The sequence below is a fragment of the Anabrus simplex genome, chromosome 2 (genome assembly GCF_040414725.1).
Source record: "Anabrus simplex isolate iqAnaSimp1 chromosome 2, ASM4041472v1, whole genome shotgun sequence".
Lineage (NCBI taxonomy): Eukaryota > Metazoa > Arthropoda > Insecta > Orthoptera > Tettigoniidae > Anabrus > Anabrus simplex.
In genome coordinates, this window is record NC_090266.1 from 329,841,273 (window position 1) to 329,865,739 (window position 24,467).

At 39.0% G+C, this 24,467-nt stretch overlaps 1 protein-coding gene across 4 annotated transcripts in view; it reads right to left on the bottom strand.

Annotated features, from left to right (window-relative positions):
- p120ctn (adherens junction protein p120) overlaps positions 1 to 24,467 on the bottom strand; it is a 914,089-nt gene that overhangs the window by 15,232 nt on the left and 874,390 nt on the right. The window contains exon 18 of one of the 4 annotated variants that reach the window (XM_067140691.2): positions 9,592 to 9,763. The exons of the other annotated variants lie outside the window; for them this stretch is intronic. Within the exon in view, the coding sequence (XP_066996792.2) occupies positions 9,746 to 9,763 (18 nt within the window). The 3' untranslated portion in view covers positions 9,592 to 9,745. Of the gene's footprint in view, positions 1 to 9,591; positions 9,764 to 24,467 lie in introns of those variants that run through there. 4 annotated transcript variants of the gene reach the window in all.

Sequence of the window (24,467 nt, forward strand, 5' to 3'; positions counted from 1 at the left end):
CAATCTAAAGCTCAATGAAATTTCAGAAAAATCTAATATTCTTTTCGACTTCCTAATCGAAGTCTTAAGAGGCATCAAATCCACAAAGAAGAAATTGATCTTTTACGCTCTGCACAACACTCTCCTATGTCGCACACTACCACCACTCCATCCCCCTGACCCGCCTTCCCATCCCTTCCACTCCCCTCCTCTCTCCTCCCCCCACCTCTCCTTTTCCTGCCCCTCCCACCTCTCCTCCACTCACACTCAACTTACTCACATCCATCTCACTCGTCCACAACCCTTCTCACAACACACAACCAGCACGCTGAACAAGGCGAGTCCCATATTCCATCACATTCGGCCGCGAACCCATCTTTAGCTATCCATTTCATTAACTTAGCTTTTCTTCCTTTTAAGCTTCATCACCTATGTTGAGCTGAGACGACCTCAAAATTCAACCTTATTCAACCACTCAACGTCAGGCGTACCGGCCTTAAACAAATATTTGATGGTTTTGCCAACCACACACAACACTGGACCTGGACTTATATATCTCCATTGATAACAACAGAAGAGTGGACAATTTTACGGCATCGTTTTATTATTATACTAAGACTTTTACTCTCATTCATCAGACAAATTTTATTGTACAATACCCACCTACCTACCTCATTAGACTATAACGCCTCTGTGTGTTATATTAAACCATCATATTTTACTCATTATTCATCTAGCTCTTAATGTAAAAACTGTCAATCATTTGTACTTTGCAATGCATGTATCATGTATACAATTTTATGTTATGTACCCTGCCCTCTTTGAGATTTCTAGCTGATGAAATAACACGTTGTGAACACCTTGTACAACACATTTTGTATTGAATAGGTTGAACCTGCTTTAATTCTAATTGTGAATCTCAGTTCAAGACGGGAAAATGAAGTTCTTAACTTATAATCAGCAAAATATCCCGCATGAATTCAAGATAGGACACAAGAAGGCTGGACTTAAATTTGAATGTCTTGCATTTGCAGATGACTTAGTGTTCTTTGCTGAAAATCTAGACTGCGCCGATGACCTTAGATGTTAGGCCCCTTTAAACATCATCATCATCATCATTGAAAATCTAGACACGCATAGAGGTTTTGCAAGAAACAGCCGAAAAGGCAGGACTGCAAATATCCTTGGAGAAAACTAAGTACATGAACACAGATCCCTAAGAACCAATATGGACAATGAAGACCAAGTATGGTGACATAAAGACACACCACAAATTCTGACACTTAAAAACAACAGGAAGCCAGCTATCCAAGAAAGAGCAAAGAAGATGGAGATTGCATTCAGACTATGCCAGGAAACCTGTAAGTCTAAATCCCTCTCCTATCAAGGCAAACTAAGACACTATAATACTGTGGTGAACCCTGAATGCCTCTATGCAGCAGAGACAATTGCCAGAAAGGGGATTACCAAAATAGAAAAGAAAGAGGGTAAATTTCTGAGGAAAATTCTGGGACCCAAGAAAGCAACAAGAAATGAGTTTACTTTCCATATGAGATCAAATCAAGAGCTGTATGAAAAATGTGAGAACATTTCAACCTCGATAAGAAACGGCGACTGACTATCAATGGACACCTGAGAAGAATGGGACCGGAACGCCTAGCAAATAAGATCCTCATCTTCCAGGAAAGAAGAAAGACCCAAGTACCATGGCTGAAAGAAGTTCATCAGGATCTTGAAAAATGTGGCATTGAGGAGGGAGATATTACAAACATAACGGTGTTCAGAAGACAATTGAAATAAAAATCTTGTAGGTTCCACCTTGCTCAATACAAATACACTGTTGTTAGATGGTTTTTACAACTTATATTTTTTTGCAGAACTAGTTTCGGTTCTCATTTAGGCACCATCAACAGCTGCATAATAAGTCAAGAAAAACTTGGAGATATAACAATATAAAACAACATATTGATATAATTAACTCCTTAATATCTATCTAATGTTAAGTTTAAAAACTCTAATTCACAACAAGATAACCCTTGTGAGTCAAAAATGTAAAATCTTTATCTCTGAGTGACGAGTTGTCTTCAATATTCTGCGATGGCTATTATTCTATACACTTGTACAAATCAAGTTCAAATATAATCTTAAAATTGAAAAATTAGAGCTGAATCAAGTCCTGTAATGATCCTATAGTAAGTCCAAGGCTTGTGAGCATGAAACAAACATTTATGTAAAAAAAAAAAAAATTAATTATATATTAATTTTGGAGATAAATTTTCACACTAATTGTTCAGGGACCAGTGGTGGATTGGACAGACCAAGCAACCTGAACACAAAGAGAGTTACAACTCTGAATATGTCCAAGATGCTTACTCTTTTCAATAGTAACAGATATCTCGACTCTCAGCACCACTTAACAGGCTACTCAGCTGTTGTCCACAAATCATGACCTAGGACATGACTGCAGAAAACCATTTCATGAACTATGTTCAAGTTAAATGTGAAGTTTTCAGCATGCAAAATCACAGTGTGTGTCTGTTAGTTCTTCTCCAATTTCTTTTTTTGGAGGCTTAAATGAACTTAATTTTATGGAGATGGTTTAGTTTTCAAAGCCAATTTTGCAGGATTGGAGAAGATTTGTAAGATGAAGACATATTTTGGCATTGGCATCTTGTACAAGCAGTTGAGTGTCATCCAGAGCATGGGAAACAACATAGCTTTTATAAATTGCAACAACTATTCTGCAGTGATTACCTTAAGAGCAGGTTTGGTAAGATGATGTTAAGACTGACTCCTGTCACAGAATTATTGGGACTAATAGTTAAGAATGTCACTTTTAGGAAGGGCAGCTTACATTATAAACTGGAGAACCTACAGGAATGACTTCAAATAAATTTGGAGTCATCTTGTTCCTTTGTGAAATTGGGTATTTCAGGGCTGAGAAATTCTATGTCTATCACACAGATGTTGACAAACAAGTAAAGTGACAGGCTGAATCTACTGTCACCATTTTGTGGGATCTGAAGTAGAATGGGAAGGGAGGATAACCAATAGGAGGGAAGGGTTTTGAGTTTCAAGCAAATCTAATCAGTTTAGCAACACAAAGAATGCAGAAAAGGAGGATATAATGAATCCACCGTTTTCATTCTTTTGGCAAGGGAGAAGTAGAACAGGAAAGTTGAAGACTGTTTGGTAATAAGGTTCATAAAAACAGGATATTTTAGCACAACAGATGTTGGAGGAGAAGGCATGTTATTTTCTGTTTCAGACAAGGACACAATATCTGTATTGCAAAACAAACCTTCAATGTTTGTTCTATAGAAAGAAACACAGGATCATGTTGCATCTGATTTCTACATAAATCAGAAAGAAATAGATTAGTAACAAAGAACACAATTGTTGTTGGTGCAACACACTGAGCATCTAATAGCATCCTTCAGACTCACCTTGCTAACCTGAGAGGCAGCGATTACAGATACTTGTCGCACCGACACAGATAGGTCTTATGGCGACGATCTGAGACAAAATGCCAGTGAGATGAAGCGTTTGCATGTAGGGTCAGATGCTTTGGTTCAGGTTTTGTTAGGGCCTATTACTTTGCAAAGCTTCTCACTTTAGAACATGACAGGAAATTGTTAACAATTAGCAAGTTTTTGAGCATTTGTGAATCTGGTCAAACAATCAAGAAGGAATTATGTTTTGTAGGTACTGTATGAGATGAGTTCAGAGTCCACAGGTCAGAGAGATGGCCAACACGTGACAGACATACTGATAGATTCTGATAAAGCAAGAAAATTGTTAACAAACAATATTCATAAGCTGGACTGTACTTTAATTGCCATATAAACTTGTCTTTGTTGTGTGGTGATGTGCATTCTCTTTGGTAAAAGAAAGCAGGACAATAATGTAACGTTGGCTACTACATTTTTGACACATGACAATGAATCTCTGAAAGTCAGATGTGTGGGTATTATGGAACATGCAAAAAGGAAAGTAATGGAAGAAATCAAACTTGCTGCTCTGGATTTTATCAAGAAGAGATGGGGAAGGAAGATACAAATATTGATTACCACAGCTTTCTTAGGGGCAAACCACAGAGGTAATCATCCCAAATCAGGAAAACTGATTGTTACCTATACATTATAAACTATGACTGAATTTTGAGATTCCTGAAAGGAATGCTGGAATGGGAGGATTCCTCTATTGTATTGTGCAGTAATTTATGATAGCAAACCTGAAACCTGTGCCTCATCTTCACTGCATCTTGTACAAAAAATTGGGGACCTTTCCCCAAATGTCTGCCTGCCATAACTTACACTTTCTGTACTGATGAGATCACAGAGAGAGGTCAATAAATGTAATTTCAGACATAAGCAAAATATCATTCTCATAAGTAATGAAATGGATGTGATTTCTTCAAGTTCTTCCATTGTGTAGATTACTCTTAGAAGAGGTTCAAGGTTTTCCACTCACCATTGTAACCGTCCAGGCTTCTCCAGCCCTACTAATTTAATATAATATCATTTTACGTGATATCATCTGATATCAAGTTTATCCGCCATCGGCAATTATTCGTAATAACATATTTATTCAACGTCAATCATTTGTAATCAAGGCCTTTTGGAATCATATTGTATATATAACATTGTTTTATTATTTAAATTATTATATTATGTAGGATAGGAATTCATTATGTTGTAAATACGGTCAATATGTTGAGACATAGTTGTTTTCATTTCATCTCATATTTGTGTATACGGAAAGTTATTCTTGAAGCTGGGATTTTGTGTGACTCATGGGTTTAGCGAAGGCAGTAAACAGCGACCCGCGCGCGAGGCTTGCAAGCTGGTCAGAGTACATCATCGCCATGCGTACTGGACTCGAAGAGAAAGAAGAGAAGGGGAGATGATAATGCGATCTACGAATCAGATGTTTCGTTATATAGAGATCTGAGATAAAGCTGTTACCAAGAGTGGGGGAGCCCGGTGATATTATCAAGAGCGGAGCGAGATACCTACGGATACTCCATCACTACTACTTCTACTGTGAACATCTACTTTGAACGACGTTATCTGATTTTTGAAACAGTGTGTGGTCGCTCCGCGACATAGTTATTTTTGTACAATGTGTTGTCGCTTCGATACTGTGCTTACGTGCGGTAATGTTATCGGATCTACGTGAGACGAAACAAGCTTATGGCTTGTGTTATTTTCAGTAAATCTTCTGGATGAAGAACTATGTTTAGTTCAAGTCCATGGAATTTGGTACAAGTCTGTACCGTATAAATAGTATAGCTCAGTTGGATTGAGATTTCTACTAATATGGAAAAATTCATATCTCTGAATTTTCTCCTCTTACGATCAACGCTGATCAGTTTTTACAAGTATAGGGCCAATGTCTAATTTAAAGACTAGGCAATTAGGGAGTGTTAGTCCAGATAGCCCATACTACATCAGAGAAGGAAGGAAGGATGCCCTTGGAGCAAATTCTACATCGAGAAGAAGAGAACGAGTAACCACGGAAACCAGATGACTTCAACGGAAGCTGAAATTGGTGAGCTTCAATTAGATAAAGCAAGCAATTAGTAAATTCAGTAAAGTAAATTCTAAATTCCTCCACGCTTTAAGGAAACTTTTCCGATCCATCTCATTTTTTTGTATAATAAATTCATTTGTATTTATATTGCATTAATTTTCTTTCTTAAGCGATACTCAATGGTTAATTATTTAAAATCCTACCCCTGTGATTTAAGTGTAAGTCTCTATGCTAGTAAATATAAATTTTGGTTTTTTACAGTTTTTTTTTAAACTGTAACCCTGGCGCCCAAACATCACATAGAGAAATGGGAAACCATGGAATGTTAATTGTTTCTATTTGCGTGGCAATTTGCGGGCAAGCCACAAATAGTTTATTTGATATTCATGTGCCCCAAGATAATAACTTTCATCTCCCCAAGTGTTTTGATGAGGGGTCGAACAGTTACACCATCACACTGTATTTGAAGTGAAGTGTAGTCTGTTCATTCTGCTGCTGTTATGAAACATCACCTAGAATAAATCCTAGTAGAGTTCAGGTGATGTAGTGGTAATGAAAGTTGTTTCAACTGGTAAACGTACTTATCGGCCCCTAATAGAGTTCAGCGATAATAAATATAACTCCGACATCTTCCTTTCACATTAATAACTGTGTCATATCAGTTAATTCATTGAAAGAGCTTATGAAATTTATCAAAGGTCTTCTAGATGCAAAGTTTGATCCAAGAGATTGAGAAGGTAAATCAATTTAAAACTCTAGACATCATTTCTTCAATGCTTACTTAGTCTGTCCTAGAATAAGAATGTTCTATTTATTTATTTTTTGCTAATGTGATTTAACATCACACTAACACATCAAAGGTTTTCAGCGATGCAAGGATGGGAAAGGGCTAGGAATGGGAAGGTAGTGGCTGTGGGCTTAATTAAGGTAGAGCCCCAACATTTCCCTGGTGTGAAAATTGGAAATCATGGAAAATCATCTTCATGGCTGCCGACTGTGGGATTTAAACCTACCATCTCCCAAATTCAAGCTCGTAGCTACGCAACCCTAACTGCACGGCCAACTCGGTCGGTGTTTGAAGTACTGTAATACTGATGAGCCTGAGATAAGGAGTTCTTGACCCTGTTAGGTTCACATATTCTGTGACCTTGTTTGCCAAACTCTTGCTGAAGGAAAGTTGGGAACAAAAGATATGCTAGGATGCAGAAATATAGCCTAGATAGAAGAGAAGTTTGCATAATGGGCAGAACAATTACCAGGACAGCAGATAACAGCAAAGTAAATCACCTCAGCAAACGTTTGGGAATCATACTCTTTACATACTTCCCGTGATGTCTGTAAATCTGCTTTTGACATAGGTGTGGTTTAAAAAAGGTACTACCACAATGAAACAGTTGTTAGCACTAAGAGTACCATTGCTAAGACGAATCAGTGCTAAGGAGTTGCATTTCTTTTTTTAAAAATCAGGATCCAAATGTTCATGTAACAAAATGTTTGGGACTTGTTCATAATCTATAGTATTTCTGGATGTATTCTTTCACCACTCTGAATTGGATTCAGAAAGGGGGAAAATCAAGAACTGTTGTGATAGATAGACCTCTGACTTTTAGGAGCTAAAATTTTTATTTTAGATGCCAAAAATATGCTCTCAAAAAAAAAAAAGTTCTGAAAATATATTTTAGACAGCTTCAATATTTATCCATTTTAATATACATTTATCAATTAAAATACCATTTTTAATTTACTAAATTTATAATAACTCTTGGGAGGAAATATAAAACAAATTTCACCTCTTTGCTACAAACATCAAAGAATATAATTTTACCATATGATGTGAAGTGGGAAAACTCATGTAACCTTTTAATTAAAGAAGACTTGGAAGCTGGCACTTTCTTGTTTTCAGCAGGTCAATAGACATTAGTGACAGATTACAGGCATTTACTGCAGAAGGTCCTTAAAGACATTTGGAAAGCATGTTTTACAGCTTCTCGGTTTCAAGATTTTCTTTGAAAAGTATTTCAAGAATATACTGTTCAAGATACTTAAAACGAGTCAGCAAATATTTTACTTTCTCAGAATAAATTAACAGTATTTTTAATTGATTTAGGGATAAAAAATAGGAATATAGGCAAATACAGATTCTAGTGCCAATTTAGGCATTTTTAAACAATATAGGACCACCATTTTTAACCTTAAAAATACACGGAAATTGTAAATACAACTTCATTTTAAATCATCTCATAAGGAACAAAATAGGTTTTTGTCTAAAATCTGAGGCCTAGTGATAAACTACAAGAAGGAGATCCTGGAGTTCTTATGGGGAGAGGAGAAAGAGGTGTCAACACATGCAAAGAATACCCAATTCAGTTGATTTACTTTCTCAAGGCCATAATGTTAAGTGTCTCTTCAGTTGGAAGGCCCTACTGGGTTGATGCAGTATGAAGAGTTGAGAAATGAAGATGTCGTGGATATTAGAGGGGGAGAAGATAAATTCAAACAAACCTGTCACAGTGTGCCAGGTACAAGATACTGTGACTGTATGCTTTAAGCCATGATCACACGATATCAAATATTGATAATAATTATGTCTAGATATAAAATACATTTGAAATATTTAACTAGTAGAGACTGGGGAAAGAATTGTGTCACCAACACATACAGACAGAGATAAGCTCTTTGTGTTCAGAGGTTGGGAATTGTAAGACTGGTACAGGAGCACCCGTTAGCCAAGATGAGGCGTATGCCTCTATTTTGAAATAAACTGCTGCTTAAACACAAGGAGATTTTCAAATTAGCCACTGACAACTGAGTGTAAAGAAGTCAATACTGAGAAATAGACTTGAACGACTTGGACTCGAAATATACAAAGCACCCTGGGTGAAGCTAGGAGAAGCCATAAAGTTTGATTTGCCAGTCACCTGAAAATTTTAAAAGATATTTTAAGATCATAGATGCCACATCCACAATGTTCAATACAAAAAAGCGCCACCAGTATTATTTGAATGGATTGGTTAGGAAATAATAACAGGCTCCAAACGAGGGCAAACTTGTTTGAAAATTTGTGTGTAAATAAATAGGGGGAGAGACAACAATGTGGTGTCTAGTTAATTTCAGAGTTTTGTTCTGAGGAAGTCAGTCAGATTTTTAAACAGGCAGTCATCTCAGTTATATTCACAGTCCTTACTGTACTTGGTGTTTGAAGCATGCCGATTCTTAATTGTCATAGAAGATGCATACTTATTTTGTGATGGTAAAAAGACTATAATTTTGTCATGCATCTTGGGAGAGACACTTAGCCATTTCAGTGCTTTGAACGGAGAGACTTCTATTGGAAACAAGTATAATCAACGAGATTACAGTTTAAATATCAAGTGACTTCTTAAGTCAGTATATTTATGTCCAATCCTTGTCCCGTTTCCCTACAGGGTTTGGTATGAAGTGAGATGTATCTTCGTAGTGAGTATTTTCTTACAGCTGGATGCCCTTCCCATCATCAACCTCCTTAAGGAAGACGTCATATATGATAGCAAGAAGGGAGAGGGTGAAGCCTGGTGTCGGCACATAGCCTATGCTTGTTGAATAGCACCAAGGCTTAACGTTCCTATCCAACAGACGAATCACCATCGACAGCATCATATGCCCTCACTCAACACTGTGGAGAGGTTTGAAATTAAATCCAGGCTTCTGGTATGCAATCTGGTGATTAGAAATTGTATACCACCACATCTCCTACCCTGTCAGCCAACATTCTGATGGTGAAACTTTTCCAAGCAACAGGACCCGAACTGGCTAAGCAAGGTGTCAGTTCATAAACACTTGAGGCCTTAATAATCATGACCACCAGGCAGGCTAAGTGAAAGTAAATTATTTTGTTATTTCAACTCATGTGACTGAAGTTCAGTATTAGTGAACAAGACCATTAGATATTCAGATCACAGTGGGACTGACCAAGATAAAATATGAGTTAGAGTATAGTAGAATCATTAATACTTGAAATCGAGCACTTTGTGTCAATTAATATTTGTGGTGCTACCTGTTCACTCATGGAAGAAAGAAGACTGGTGCATTCTGGACTTGGCTAGCTATGGTTGTAAGCAGTAACCCAACCAGGATGAACCAAGGACCACTGATGACTGTTTCCCTGGACATCGACGTCATGGAGGAGTAAAAAGATGGGACCGCCCGCTCCAAGGTCCATTCCAGATGCAGTAGGACGAGTACTCTAATTATTTTAAGAATGTTTAACCACCTAGGGGAAAATTCATAATAATGATAATAATAATAGTAATAAAAATAATAATAATAATAAAGTCGTAACTATACGTAACCCTGCATCTATGTAGATAGAGCCGCCGCTTTGAGGCTGGCAGTGTTTTCTTATAATTATATAGGAAAAGTGGGTCCTTTACCTTCTTTAATAAAATTTCATGTCACTGCCATTTAATTAAATTATGATATTTTTAAAGTTGACGTAGCGTAATGAATATTCAGGCAATGAAGTTACTGTTGGTATTCCAGTAAATAATGTTCAACTTGGGATGGCTTGAAGGTGTTATCTTAAGACAGCACATGTACAGGGTATGATTTGTCTTCTGTATGTTTCTTTGTTGATAAACTCAATTTGATGCTTGACAAGGGATCCGAGTATCCTCAATGTAAATATTTTATGTATACAGTAGATAATGTGTGTCCAGTGTTATTTCAGTAGGTGATGGTATGGTATCAGACAATTTTGTGTGGAGATATTTGGGATACCTCAGTTCAATTTCATATTTCAGAAGGTGCAACATTGTTAATGAATGTGGAACATCTAATATAGGTGTTTATTTCTTCATACAATTTGATGATCATTTGTAAGTTGCTAACAGATGGGATCTCAGTTTGACACCAAATAGTAATAAATAACTTTTGTACTGTAAAATTTTAACATGTCTTCACATTATTAAATTCACTGATGTTAATTTAACGAGTGTAAGATTTTCATGATAGGAATGTCGAGGCATGTTCGGACATGATGAAAGGCCACATTGGCGTATTCAGGATCATCAAAAGGTATTAATTATATTCTACTGTGAAATTGTTCAGGGAATTTTCGTCAAAATTTGTACTTTACAAGCACAAGCTAGGATCATTTTCATTTGTGCCTTTGTCATGGTAAATTGAAGTCTCTCTTGAAATCATGTCAATCACAAGCTAGGACTGTGTCCACATCTGTTTTTTCTGTTGTGGTAAATGATAGGTTTCTTGAGATAATATTTCAGAGGTAATGTCATTTTGGTAAGAATAATTTTGGATAGAATAATAATGTTATTGGTTTTTACGTCCCATTAACTACCTTTTTAAATGGTTTTCAAAGATGCTGAGGTGCCGGAATTCAGTCCCATAGGAGTTTTTTTATGTGCCAGTAACTCTACCGAAACAAGGCAGACATATTTGAGCTCCTTCAAATACTACCGAACTGAGCCAGGATTGAACCTGCCCAAGTTAGGGTCAGAAGGCCAGCCTGACAATTTAAGATAGATACTGTCACAAATACGTGGGTAGAAATGTCATATAGGGCATGTGGTTCTTAGTGCCATTGTGTTAAAATATTATTCACCATTCATCAGTGAATACCGTTTTATGAATTGCACAAGTTGTCAACAAGCCTCGGTAGTTGATTTAGGAACCATCAGGTTGCTAATGTTTCACTGCATTAAAGTACCCTAGCATCGCATTAGGATCTGGAGCTATATAGGTCAGTATTTTTATCTGTATTTGGCTACAAATTTATGGAAGAGCGCAAAGTCTTCTTTTTATCGAGTTGTTCCGTCGAGGTATTTTTCCGAATTGTCAGATATTGTGCATTACTCCCAAGAGTGTCTTATGTCATAAGGTTTAAGCACGTGTTGTTTTCATCATCATCCACGTCCATGATTACTGTATGTGTATGCCTGAGTCCAAGCGTCATCGTAAAATAATTCTTACAACACAGAAGTGAACTAATTCTGATATATGTGTGTGGCATTTGCATGTAGTCACGTGTTACTTCCACAGGAGAGATGGTGTATTATTTTTGGATATTGTTATTTGGATTGTGATCAAAACATTAGTCGAATTTGCAGATGCTAGTAGTAGCAATTTTTAGAATATTCATTGAATAGTAGGTTAATTACTTGGTTTTTAAATGGCAACACAGCTTTTGTTAATGTCTAGACGACCTAATTCACATTTTGGTATTTGATGTCTAGATTGTTGTTCTGACATCTGTTTATCTCAGAATGTAGTATATATATTTGATTACATATTCCAGTAATTGTACTTTTTGTTTTGTGTTTCGTTTCAGAAATTAAACGTGTTTTTCAGATGTGTTTTTAATATGCGTGCAAAGTAAGTGGTTGAAACCTACCAGTGTTAGATTTCAGATTTATTCATTTGATTCAAGGTTTTTGTGTGTGTTAACCTTTCAAATGGTAATGACGAAATAAACTGTCATAGCCGCATGGCTTCCTAAGTGGCTTTGACAGAATATTCCATCATCACATTGTAAATGTCTTTCGGTGATGGGTATGACAAGTTATTCTGTCATAGGATCCCAAGATCGTTTTCCTCTGTGCGTGTATGTTAGTTTCGAGCTTTGCCTACAGCAGCACTCTCCTAAAACCATGTGACCGGGCGAAATGTTTTTGTTCCGCGCCCAGCTAGCAGCAGGCTGGTGCAAGCGGAGCTCGGAAACATCTGCGAGAAAAAGAACTATTTGATTTATTACACTGTGACAATTCGGAGAGTGATGTGTCATCTGATAGCGAGACTAATGTTGAAATGTCAGGAGATAGCGAGTGCAATGGTGAAAGCGACTCAAGTGAACGTGACGGTAGCACTAGCCGTGATATTCAGCTCGGTGTATGGACAAAGGTAGGATCTGAATGGCCAAGATTTACATTTACGATGCAACCTGGACTAAATGTACAAAATGAAGACGTAAATAATCTGCTAGAATATTTTCAATTGTTTACACTCTTGAATTAGTGGAACTAATCAGTAGGGAAACCAAACGCCATGCTCAACAGCTTTTGGAAAGCACACCAACCTTGAAACTATATTCGAGAGTGAATCAGTGAACTGACATGAATAAAGATGAAATTATGACTTTACTTGTATTCTTTCCCTTGCAAGGCATTCATCAGCTACCAGACAACAAGAGCCATTTTTTCTTGTAGACATATATTAGAGACCCCAATATTTTTGGAGCTGTTCTCTGAAAGAAGATTTTCTCCCCTTCTCAAATTCTTACACTCCATCTATAACGAAGCATACAATGAAGCCACATGTGGTCCGAAGAAACTCTATAAACTGAAACCTATTCTGGACCACTTGAATAGCAGGTTCCGAAGTGTGTACACATCTGAAAGCGATGTGTCTGTAGATGAGACTCTTTTGTTACTGCTGCTTCCCGTTGCTTTCCTCACTGAGCCAGATTCTCTTTCCTTGCCCTTGGCACTGTAATCATTTTAATAGCTTGAAAGTGAGACTTTGTTTTTTTAAACCTGATGAAAATACCTGACCAATTAAAAGTATCACACCGTAAGTTCCTGTTGCTTTCCTCAGCAAGCCAGACACCTTGCCACTCATACTATGATAATTTTTGACAGCTTGATACATATTCTGTACTTTTTGAACCTGATAAAAATACTATACTACACAAGAGTATCTCACTACTGTATATGTTACTTCCCAGTACCGTACCTTATGGAAAATGTGCCACTGTATTAGTAGCTACTCAAAAGATATGTATCACTTGAAAGGTTAAAATTAAATTATCGACCCACTCATTTAGAGAAGTTACAGTAATAGTAGCTACTCCCCTAGGTGTGTAAACAAGCATGGTGAGGATCCCACAGTGATGTTACAAGGAAATGGGATGGAATATTCATCCAAAATAACTTTGAATAATTATAGTATCGTCATTGGAAAACTAACACTGGCATAATTTATATTATAGTGTAGTGTACTTATCTTATAACAATACAATTTTTGTGTGTTAAACCTGTTTGCACTGGGCGAGTTGGCCGTGCGGTTAGGAGCTTGCAGCTGTGAGCTTGCATCCGGGAGATAGTGGGTTTGAACCCCACTGTCGGCAGCCCTGTAGATCGTTTTCCGTGGTTTCTCATTTTCACACCAGGCAAATGCTGGGGCTGTACCTTAACTAAGGCCACGGCCGCTTCCTTCCCATTCCTAGGCCTGTCCTACCCATCGTCGCCATAAGACCTATCTGTGTCGGTGCGATGTAAAACAAATAGCAAAAAAACCTGTTTACTCAAGTTTACTTATAGCTGTTGTTTTCCACCTTGCTGTATCTCCATTTGATTAGTTACGTGTTCCCCATTTTTGCTGACTTAATTCTTAATACGAACTGAGTACGCTTTTAGTTCTGAGTTAGACTGGAGCATTAACATATTTTTAAGACATATGGGGACAATACATCAAGTGAATAATGTTGCGGTGTTCTGTGAATTATTGCCTAATAACAGAATGAAAGATTCTACACTACTTGAGGTGACAGGGATAGACATGCCTAGACCATTGATAGTAAAGTGTGGACAGAAGGCTTGGATTGTAATTTTTGTGTGTGTGCCATTAAACCAGCGGGTTGACCCGCCCCTTTGTGATATAGTTTTATGCAACCCCTGTGTTTAGTGCAATTCTGAAATACACTGGTCCCTCTCCCTAAACTGGGGTAATATAATGAGATGTGTGGAAGACACCAGGAATCTCGAGTGACACTATTTATAAGTAAAGAACTGAAATCTTTGCGGATGATGTTATACTGCATAGAGTAGTAAGTCAGTCATGGGATTATGAGCAACTACAACAAGACCTAGACAATGTTGTGAGATGGACAGCAGACAATGGTATGATGATAAACAGGATGAAATGTCAGGATGTAATTTTCATCAAGAGGAAAAGTCCTCTCAGTTTTAATTACTGTGTTGATGGCGGGATACAACCTCGTGGGAATCACTACGTACCAAGGTCTTAATACGAAGTATATTTTTTTAAGTAAGTACCGTTTATAAATATTGCCGCTGCAGCGTTACAATCGTCGTAACAATTCGAAACAAGACCAATTTTGCTTGTTGTTTTAAGGGGCCTAACATCGAAGGTCATCGGCCCAAGACCAATTTTACAAGGATGATTCTACCCCATACATTAAAAAAAAATGTATTTATAAGTATAGTAAGAACAAGTGTATGTGTGCTTTTTGTTTTTTTAAGACTTCTAATCAATGTTTTTTTATGCAATATTTTTCTGATCTTAGTGGACATAAGTGCACGTTTGTTATTTATATAGGAATTGTGTGTATGACAACTCTTTACTGCCTGTACATGCCTATTTTTAATCATCTATGCTGGAAATAAGTGGCCGATGATGTCTCAAAGAGATGAAACATGTCCTACAAATATTTTTGACATTAATGTACTTTAATTGCTAACGTGATTATATTGTGTATTGAAAAGGTGGAAACCTGAAGTCTTTTTATTTTGAAGTAAGTGGTATGTTCTGAGCTGTCAGTGGAGAGATGGCATGGAATGACATTAGTAGACAAATAAGCTTGAGTGGAGATTTTAAAATTCAGAAAGATCATAATTTGAAGATAAAAGATGGAATTAAAGAGGACAAATTGGGGCAAATAAGTAAAGGACTGGAAAAAATATCAAGAGAAATATTGGATAAAGTTCCCAGTTCTTTGAAAACATTTAGGAAAAGGCTGGGTGACAGCCCTAAATGCAGATCATCATTAACTGATTGATGATTGATCAATTCATCATGGGTACCCCGAATGGACCTGTAAAATGAGAACAGGTATGAAGAACATGCATCTCATAACAGGTGGTGCACACACAGACCAGAACAGGTATTGTATAGGCTGGAAACTGCAAGCCTCACAATAAATCACTTGGCGGGAGGGGGGGGGGGGCAGTTGAAGATATGATAGTGGACAGCGCTCAAGGGCACAGAGGTTCAAATCCTGTGCAAATAAATATATATTTATGCCAATTGCCTGGGATGTGATAAGGTTGCATACTTATTAGTTTTCACTAACTGATTTGGTTATTTGGCTCTGAAAAGGGCCGTTGACATTTTGGCATAGGATATGGAGCTTGGTTGGATGAGGTGGTGATGGTCTGTGGCTAGGACACATGATATCAGTTAGCTAAGTGTTGCAAGCTTCGTAGGACATAGGCAGGGCAAAGTGTGCCCCGCTGGAACAATAACAACATGCGATGGCAGGTAGATATGAAATTTTCCAGACTCTGGAGATGTCACTCTGACCCACTGCAACATGGTTACAACAGGAGGTACACCCAAATACCAGGAACAGGTATTGTAGAGACTGGGAACTGCCCGCTGCATGTCAAGCCTCGCAATAGCTCACCTGGCAGGGGCGTGGTCGGAGATAGGATGGTGGCCAGTGTTTGAGGGTACAGAGGTTCGAATTCCACTCAAGTAATCTTCTTTTTACTGCCAATTATCTGGGATGTGGCAAGTTTGCATACTTAATAGTTTCCAAAGACTAATTTGTTTATTTGGCCCTGAAAATTGTCATTGGTATCGTCGCAAATGTTATGGAGCTGGGTTGGAGGATGCTAGGAAACATGTGACAGGATTTCAATTGCCTATATGGTTTGATAAAGCACCTACTCAAACTGATGATCTCCATGGTCAATACAGCTGCACGCAATGTTGTAGGACCGTCACATATTGCAACATCTCCAGTGTAACAGATTTGTATGCCGTGGTTATGAGCTATCTAAAGTGACCAGGATTAGCCAGTTCCAGTTCATACACCAGTTATTTTACATGGTCCCATAGAAAACATTCCAGGGACGCAAGATCAGGTGATCTGGCAGGCCAGGGGGATAGGTCTTCCTGTTCCTATCCATTAATCAGGATATGCTGCATGGAGATGGTTCTGGGTGACCACAGCCACATGCGTTGGAGCTCTGTCATTTTGAAACCACATCCTGCAGCGGTCAAAAAGTGGCACATTCCAACAACGGTGGTAGTTCATCTTTGAGAAACTGCACTTAGCATTCTCCCGTCAGATGGCCCTTAACAAAATGGGAAGCAATGAGGTGATCTCCCACAATGCCACAAATGTACCTTCACGCACCATTGTACCTGAAAAGCTGCCTAATGTATCCAATGGAGATTATCCACACTCAAGTAGTGCATATTACGGCAGATAATGGTTCCACCGTTTGCGGAACCGTGCTTTGTCCGTAAATAAGATGGTCATTAAAAAGGCCGGATCAGTGCTGCAGGGTCCCTTGACTGAACGTAACCCGGGCTTCGAAATCATGACCACAGAGCTCCTGTTCTATGTCCAGATGGTAAGGGTATGCAGTATCTGCATAACAGACGACCGGCAGATGATCATATCCTGTGTGCTAGTGTGAGGGTTATGCTGGATAGCATCCAACACAACCTCTTCATTGTGAGCAGACGTCACAGAATGAACTCGAGCAGGCCATGTCCTTCCCAGGGATGCAGTAGCAAGAAGACATCACTCCACACTCTGAAATATCATGTCTGTCTATTGTAGTTTATCCGGATAGTGTTCTTGATACAGACATTATGCCTGGTATGCATTCAGTCTAGCTTCTCCATAAATGAGTAACATATCCACATACTCGTAGCTGGAATACATCATGATGCGGTGAATAAGTTTTGTGTTGTGATTTGCCTCCAAGAAAGGGAGTTCAGGGAGTTACCTGCCATCACATGTTGTTATCAATCCAATGGGGAACACTTTGCCCAGCCTGTGTCCTACAAAGCTTGAAACAAATACGATGTAGTAACTGTTTACCTGTGTCTTGGCCATAGATTATCACCTCCTCATCCTCATACAACCATGCCCTATGCCAAATAAATAAATCAGTCTGTGGAAACTATTAGGTATGCAATTCCAGGCAATTGGTGGTCAAAAATACTTGCAACGCACTCTTTTCCTACTAATCACAAACCTATTTGGTACCTCACAAGTAAAAGCGACCCATGGCGTTCCCTGCGTGGTGGTACTAATCACAAGGAGTTTCATAGTTTTAATACAATCATCCCTTGGCTGCCCCTTTTAGTCACCTCTTACAACAGGCAGGGGATGACATGGGTGTATTCTTCGCCTGCGTCCACCACCCACAGGGGGTAAAATGCATTTGAAAAGACGGTGGATCATAGCAGTAAACTGCAAGAAGTAATTTGAGATTTATACATTTTCATTAATACAAAATACGTAACTCTTTACAACATGCATTTTTACCATCTTACAAATAGGTTAACAATTAGAAACAAATTATTATAGCAATGCTATATATGCAAAGCAAACTGCAGTAGGCCGTCTTTCCTAGATAACACATATCATAATAGATACACGTTGTATTGTTTTGCCATAGTATTAATTATAGCCAGTAGAATAATAATAATATACCGTACTGTACTACAGACCAAAGTGTGAAATTTTATAGTATTTACAACCTAACGAAATGGGTTTGGAAAGGCAGTAAACAAATAAAATTATACATATAGGCCTACATTATGCAATAGCTCATAGAAATAGTGTATTTTACATCCACACATTCATGTCCTCATCCTGAGGTGGTGCATTTCTTTTCAAGCACACCACTAATGGCAATGAGCTGCATGCACCGTTTTAACCACATACCAACCCTCATGCTAATCTTAAGTTTCTGGCAGTGTCAGGATTCAAGCCCGGGCCCCCGAGGAAGGCAGCTAGTAGCACCAACCGTTATATTACAGAGGTAGACTCGATCATATTATAAAAACAGACACACAATATAATCACTTATTGGCAACTTTAAGTGATTCTGAACTTTTCTTCTCATGCATAATTTTTGATCGTATACATGCCGTTTCAATATCAGGAATTGCAATATGTCCAACATCAAGCCTTTTTATCAGAAAAAGTTCCCCTACTCTCTTCCCCCTGTTGTAGTTTTCTTTCCCTACGTTTGAGATGCGAGGTCGAGACCATCCACAGGGTCAATCAGTACGTGAGGTGATATGTTCTGAGCAAACTGAATAAACAACAGCTGAAATATGCTAACATTTCATGAAAACAATTATTCGCCTTCATGAAATAATGATAGTTACCAAGGCCTTCCTTAGAAAAAATAATTATGTTTAAAATTAAATCAAATTAAAATTTAAAGTTAATTGCCTCCGTAGCAGCATTAACCTACGCTAAGATGATATCGTGTTAGAAATAGACCAAGGATATTTTCCTGAAGACAGCATCGTTGAATGTGTATATGAACACTAATCTTGTTATCACCACTACTAATAGACTGCATAAATTACTACGTTGCCTCTATCGTGAAATGGTAGGATATCTAGTGAACCAATGTTTCTTTCTCACACCAGGCAAATGCTAGGACTGTAACTTAATTAAAGCCACAGCCACTTCTTTCCCATTCCTAGGCCTTCCCTATCCCATCATTGCCATAAGTCCTATCTGTGTTGGTGTGACGTAAAGCAAATAGCAAATAGAAAAAAAAGTTTCTTTCTGATCACATTTTTTGCAGTTATTGCTCTGTTGCTATTTCCTGCAAACTGTTTTTCATGTAAATTTATTATATAACCACACTCTGCAAGTTTGGAATAATGTGGCCAATTGTTGTTGCATAAAACACTCTGAAATAGACTTATTATTAAGTCGGCCAAGGAAGCGTGCGGCGAGACGATAGACGATATGTGCGCGGTGAAACGCATTAACTTACAATGTTCGCCACTCGCAGTGCAGTGGTGCATTTCTCCCATCAGTGCACGGAGCCTACAGCGACGGTATTACTGCTGAACCAGAAGCACCGACAATACCGTTTATGGCAATCGCAAACAGAGTGACACTAAGAACCGATCCCTGTGGGACTCCATTTTCTTGAACGTGGTATTGAGAATATGCCCTCCCACCTCGGACACAGAATAGATGGAGGAACAAAAATTTGCAATTAATACCAGCAAGTTACCTCGGAATCTCCATTGATGCAAGACTGAAAGGATACCATATCGCCGTGTGGTGTCATAGGCCTTTTCTAAGTCAAAGAAAACAGACACCAAATGCCGTTTGCGGAGAAATGTATCCATGACAGAACTCTCCAGGCATACCAGGTGTTCAGTGGTCGAGCGAGCGGCTCAAAGACCACATTGGTACTCGGACAAAAGTCCTTGTTTCTCTAGACACCACACAAGTCGGCGATTTAACATCCTCTCAAATAGCTTACACAAGCAGTTAGTGAGACAAATAGGTCTATAACTTCCTGCATACTTAGGATTTTTGTCAGGCTTGAGGACAGGAATGACTATGCCCTCTCGCCAATGAAACAGAAACTCACCCTCTATCCAGATTCGGTTGAACACTTGAAGGAGATATAATAGACTATCCTCACTAAGGTGTTTCAACATTTGGATATGGACATTGTCTGGCCCGGGAGACGTGTCCTTGCAAAGCACCAAGGTGCTGCAGAGTTCCCACTCTGTAAAGGTCACATTATAGTCCTCCGAAGCTTGAGTGGCAAAACTAAGGTGATGACGTTCTGCCTCCCGCTTCAAAGCAAGGAAATCACAATGGTAATTCCCGGAGCCAGACACAGCCGCGAAATGACTTGCAAGATGGTTAGTAATCGAGAGTGGTTCAGTGACAATACTGCCTAAATGGAAATTCCCGGTACAGAAGATGATCCATGGATACCCGACATACGTCAAAGTTTTGTCCACACTTGAAACGATGGAGTATGTGATTACATAAAATCAGCTTCATGGTCCGTATCGCACTTCAATAGATTCACAATTAAGTATTTATTTTCCACCTAGTCGATACAATGATTGCTTAAGACAATTTTTAATGGTCAAAAGTGGTACATGTTTCGTATATTATCAACATCTTCAGCCACATAACACTGTTTAGATGAAAAATGTATAAAATTGACAAAGTAATGCTTTAGAGGAAGTGTCCTTAAAATTAACATAAGATTGACAAGATTAAAACAAACAAATAACTCAAGAGAAAATATATAAATTATTTCTACAATAGAAAGCAGTCGTCAAGGAAACACTTGTACAATATTCCATAGAGAAATTGTCCTAATAAATATTCTTTTCTTAATAATTCATGAAAAAAGATCAATTTATAAATTAAAAATTATACAATTTATAAGTAATTATCGAAATGAAGAAATCCTGATATCACAGTGCGGCTCTTATTATTAATGTAGATGAAGATATAACTAATTCCTAGTTGTCAAATCTTATTAAGCCTGCTTTCCTTTGGAACAGTAACTCCTGTCATTCTTTCACAGTTTTGCGCCGGGTGAAATATTGATGATGCGTTCTTCCTTGCTCTTGCACCTGAGGAGGTGGAGGAGCGGGGGATATATGACCTGTGGCAGTCATAAATTTACCAACATAGAACAAGACCTGACCATCATAAAAAAGTTAAAAAAGGGCAGCTTAATGAACACATATGAAGACCTGTACATTCATCTAGACCAACTTGTAAAGAAAAATGATAACCTTAATGAGGCTGTAGAATATAAGAATCCATTATATTATCAAATTCTTGTATATTTGAAAATGCTTGAGAAGGATCACGAAAAAAGAATTGGAATTTCTCCTCCTACAGATAGCCCTACAACTTATTCCTCCTCAGTTGAAGCTATAGGTGACAGCAAGGAAGTTCTTGACACACCTATATCCCCCGCTCCTCCACCTCCTCAGGTGAAAGAGCAAGGAAGAACGCATCATCAATATTACACCCGGCGCAAAACTGTGAAAGAATGACAGGAGTTACTGTTCCAAAGGAAAGCAGGCTTAATAAGATTTGACAACTAGGAATTAGTTATATCTTCATCTACATTAATAATAAGAGCCGCACTGTGATATCAGGATTTCTTCATTTCGATAATTACTTATAAATTGTATAATTTTTAATTTATAAATTGATCTTTTTTCATGAATTATTAAGAAAAGAATATTTATTAGGACAATTTCTCTATGGAATATTGTACAAGTGTTTCCTTGACGACTGCTTTCTATTGTAGAAATAATTTATATATTTTCTCTTGAGTTATTTGTTTGTTTTAATCTTGTCAATCTTATGTTAATTTTAAGGACACTTCCTCTAAAGCATTACTTTGTCAATTTTATACATTTTTCATCTAAACAGTGTTATGTGGCTGAAGATGTTGATAATATACGAAACATGTACCACTTCTGACCATTAAAAATTGCCTTAAGCAATCATTGTATCGACTAGGTGGAAAATAAATACTTAATTGTGAATCTATGGGAGTATGTGATGTCATAGACGTCACATCTCTCCCACGATGCTTTCTTACTTTGGCGAATAAGAACTCGCGCCTTAGCACAGAGTTTTTTAAATGTTACCAAGCTGGCCACAGTAGGCTGCCTACAATAATGTTTATGAGCGTGACAGCATTCTTTGATAGCTGCTGCAATTTCTTCGTTCCACCAAGGAACGAGTTTTCGGTGAGGAGTCCCTGAGAAGGAGGGAATGGACTCCTCAGCAGCAACAAGGATAACTTGGGTGATGTAAGTTATATCGCCGTCTATGGTCCGCCTAGTTTCGTCGTTAAAGACAGCTAGTGATGTATGTGCTGTAACGTACACTGAAATGAGTTGGTTCACCTGTGCTCAAAATACACCAATCCAGCTCTGTTACTAATGTTTCCAACTCCCTTCCCCTGGGGCAAGGTGTTTCAGAGCCCCACATGGGGTGATGGGTGTTAAAATCACCCAATAAGAGGAAAGGAGGTGGAAGCTGATCTATAAGATCAATGACATCATTTATGTTAAGAGACTGGCCTGGTGGAAAATAAATGTTACACAATGGTGCTATGACAGGTAGCGGTATCCGCACCACAACTGCTTCCAGTGGGGTTCTTAGAGGAACCTCTTTGCTATAGGTATCAGAACGAAGAGAAATACCCACGCCACCGGATGCCCGGTGAGCATAATATCATTCTGGCAAGTATAGTCTGAAATTTCTCAAGACCGTATGATGACCTGGTCTGAAGTTTGTCTCCTGAATACAGACTATACTCGCCGCGAACTCACTAATGAGCTGACGCAGCTCAGCAAAATGCCTGTCATAACAGTTACTATTCGACTGTAACAGTGCCATAGTGTGGACTATAAAAAGAGTGTCAGGTTATGAGCGACAAGATGCTCCTAAATCTAAACACTAGCAACATCTACATCCAAAGAAGTAGATGACAGCTCGACATCCATCCCGTCATTAACAGACGGTGGGACTGACAACCAGAACTTCGACGCTTACCGCGGGGAGGGGGAGTCCCCCTACGAGGGGAGCGTCCAGATTTAGGAACAGGCATACCTGCTGGAGCGCCCGGTAAGGGTGCTCCCATTCTCCGCCTTCTTTTCGAGTTTAGACGGGCTGGAAGATCATTTCGCAGCACTGGTCAACGATGCCGCCTCCGCCGGCTTGGGCACAGCTTTCGCTGACCTCTTAAGGGGACATAGCCTTCCCTCCCCTGCTGTGCCAGATTAGGACTGCCAGCCGGCACAGACTTCTTGTTGTTCGAAGGTTGGGTGGTCCCCCCCTTCGAGCTTTTATTCTTTGCGACTTTGCTCTCAGGAGCAACAGTCACAGCAGCAGTGATCATCATGGGTAACGATGTTGTGAAAGACGAACCTGGGAGACTCTGAGCTATCATGCTGTAGTCTAGTGTACTGGCAGGTTTATTTGTGGAATTAAACTTACGGCGCGCTTCCTGGTAGGAAAGACCATCCAGGGTCTTGATCTCACACAGATATGTCGGACATTTCCAATCTCGAGGAGAATGAAGACCAGAGCAGTTAGTGCACCTGTACGGAGTTGTGCATTCCTCCGCGCCGTGACATACTCTTCTACATGTACCACACACAGACTGATTCGAACAACGAGATACCATATGTCCGAATCTCTGGCATTGATAGCATCACACAGGAGGCGGGATGTACGGCCTCACATCGCAACGATAAGTTGTCACCTTGACTATGCATGGTAACACTGATAACATGAAAGAGACGATAAAGGCACCAGTGGCAACGTCTTCACCATTGACTTTAGGCGCAATGCACCGGACGTGTGTCACGCCACGGTTCTTCATGTCTTCCGAAGAGGACTCCGCGAACCAGATTTAAGAATTTGTGCTCCTCCAATTTGACGGGGATTTCGCCAAAGTAGTCGCACTTAAGCAACTGATCGGCTTGCAGTGCTGTACGAGTCTTCAAAAGCAAACTACCATTGTGCATTTTCTTGAGATCCTCAAGTTTACTGTAGACACCTTCAATGTGTGTACTAAAAAGGATAGATTTTACCAGCTTAAGATCATGCCCATTGGTTCTGGTAGCAACCAGAAACCTAGGAAAGCTGGATCCCATTCCCTCATGCTGCGCATGTTCCCAGGGAGTTGAACCTCTCAAGGAAGCAAATGTTAAAGACTTCGGTGGGGGACCACCTTGGGCAGGTCGAGTACGTTTTGAAACCATGCCCGAAATCATCCTCTCCGAATGCCACCCACTCCGATTAGGGGTCTTTGTAGCCGAACCAGGCAACCCACCTGGCCGTAGCTGGCATTGCCCGGGGTCCGATGTTCGATGATGCCCAGTACGGTATGACTGAGGCAATGAGCACTAGAACTCCCTTCCTCCAATCACCCACAATAGCATGTAACCCATAGCATATTCAGAGCACTAAATATAGAGAACAAATAAAAACAAATAATAATACGTCCTTCTGACATTCTGCTGTGCAGGGACCTGTGTTGTCAGGCGGATACTACTGCAAGGGTAGATGACGCTCACACCCGCCACTCTCTGGGTGGTTACTGCATGGGCTTTCGGGCGTAAACGCACATCAAGAATTTTGAATCGGT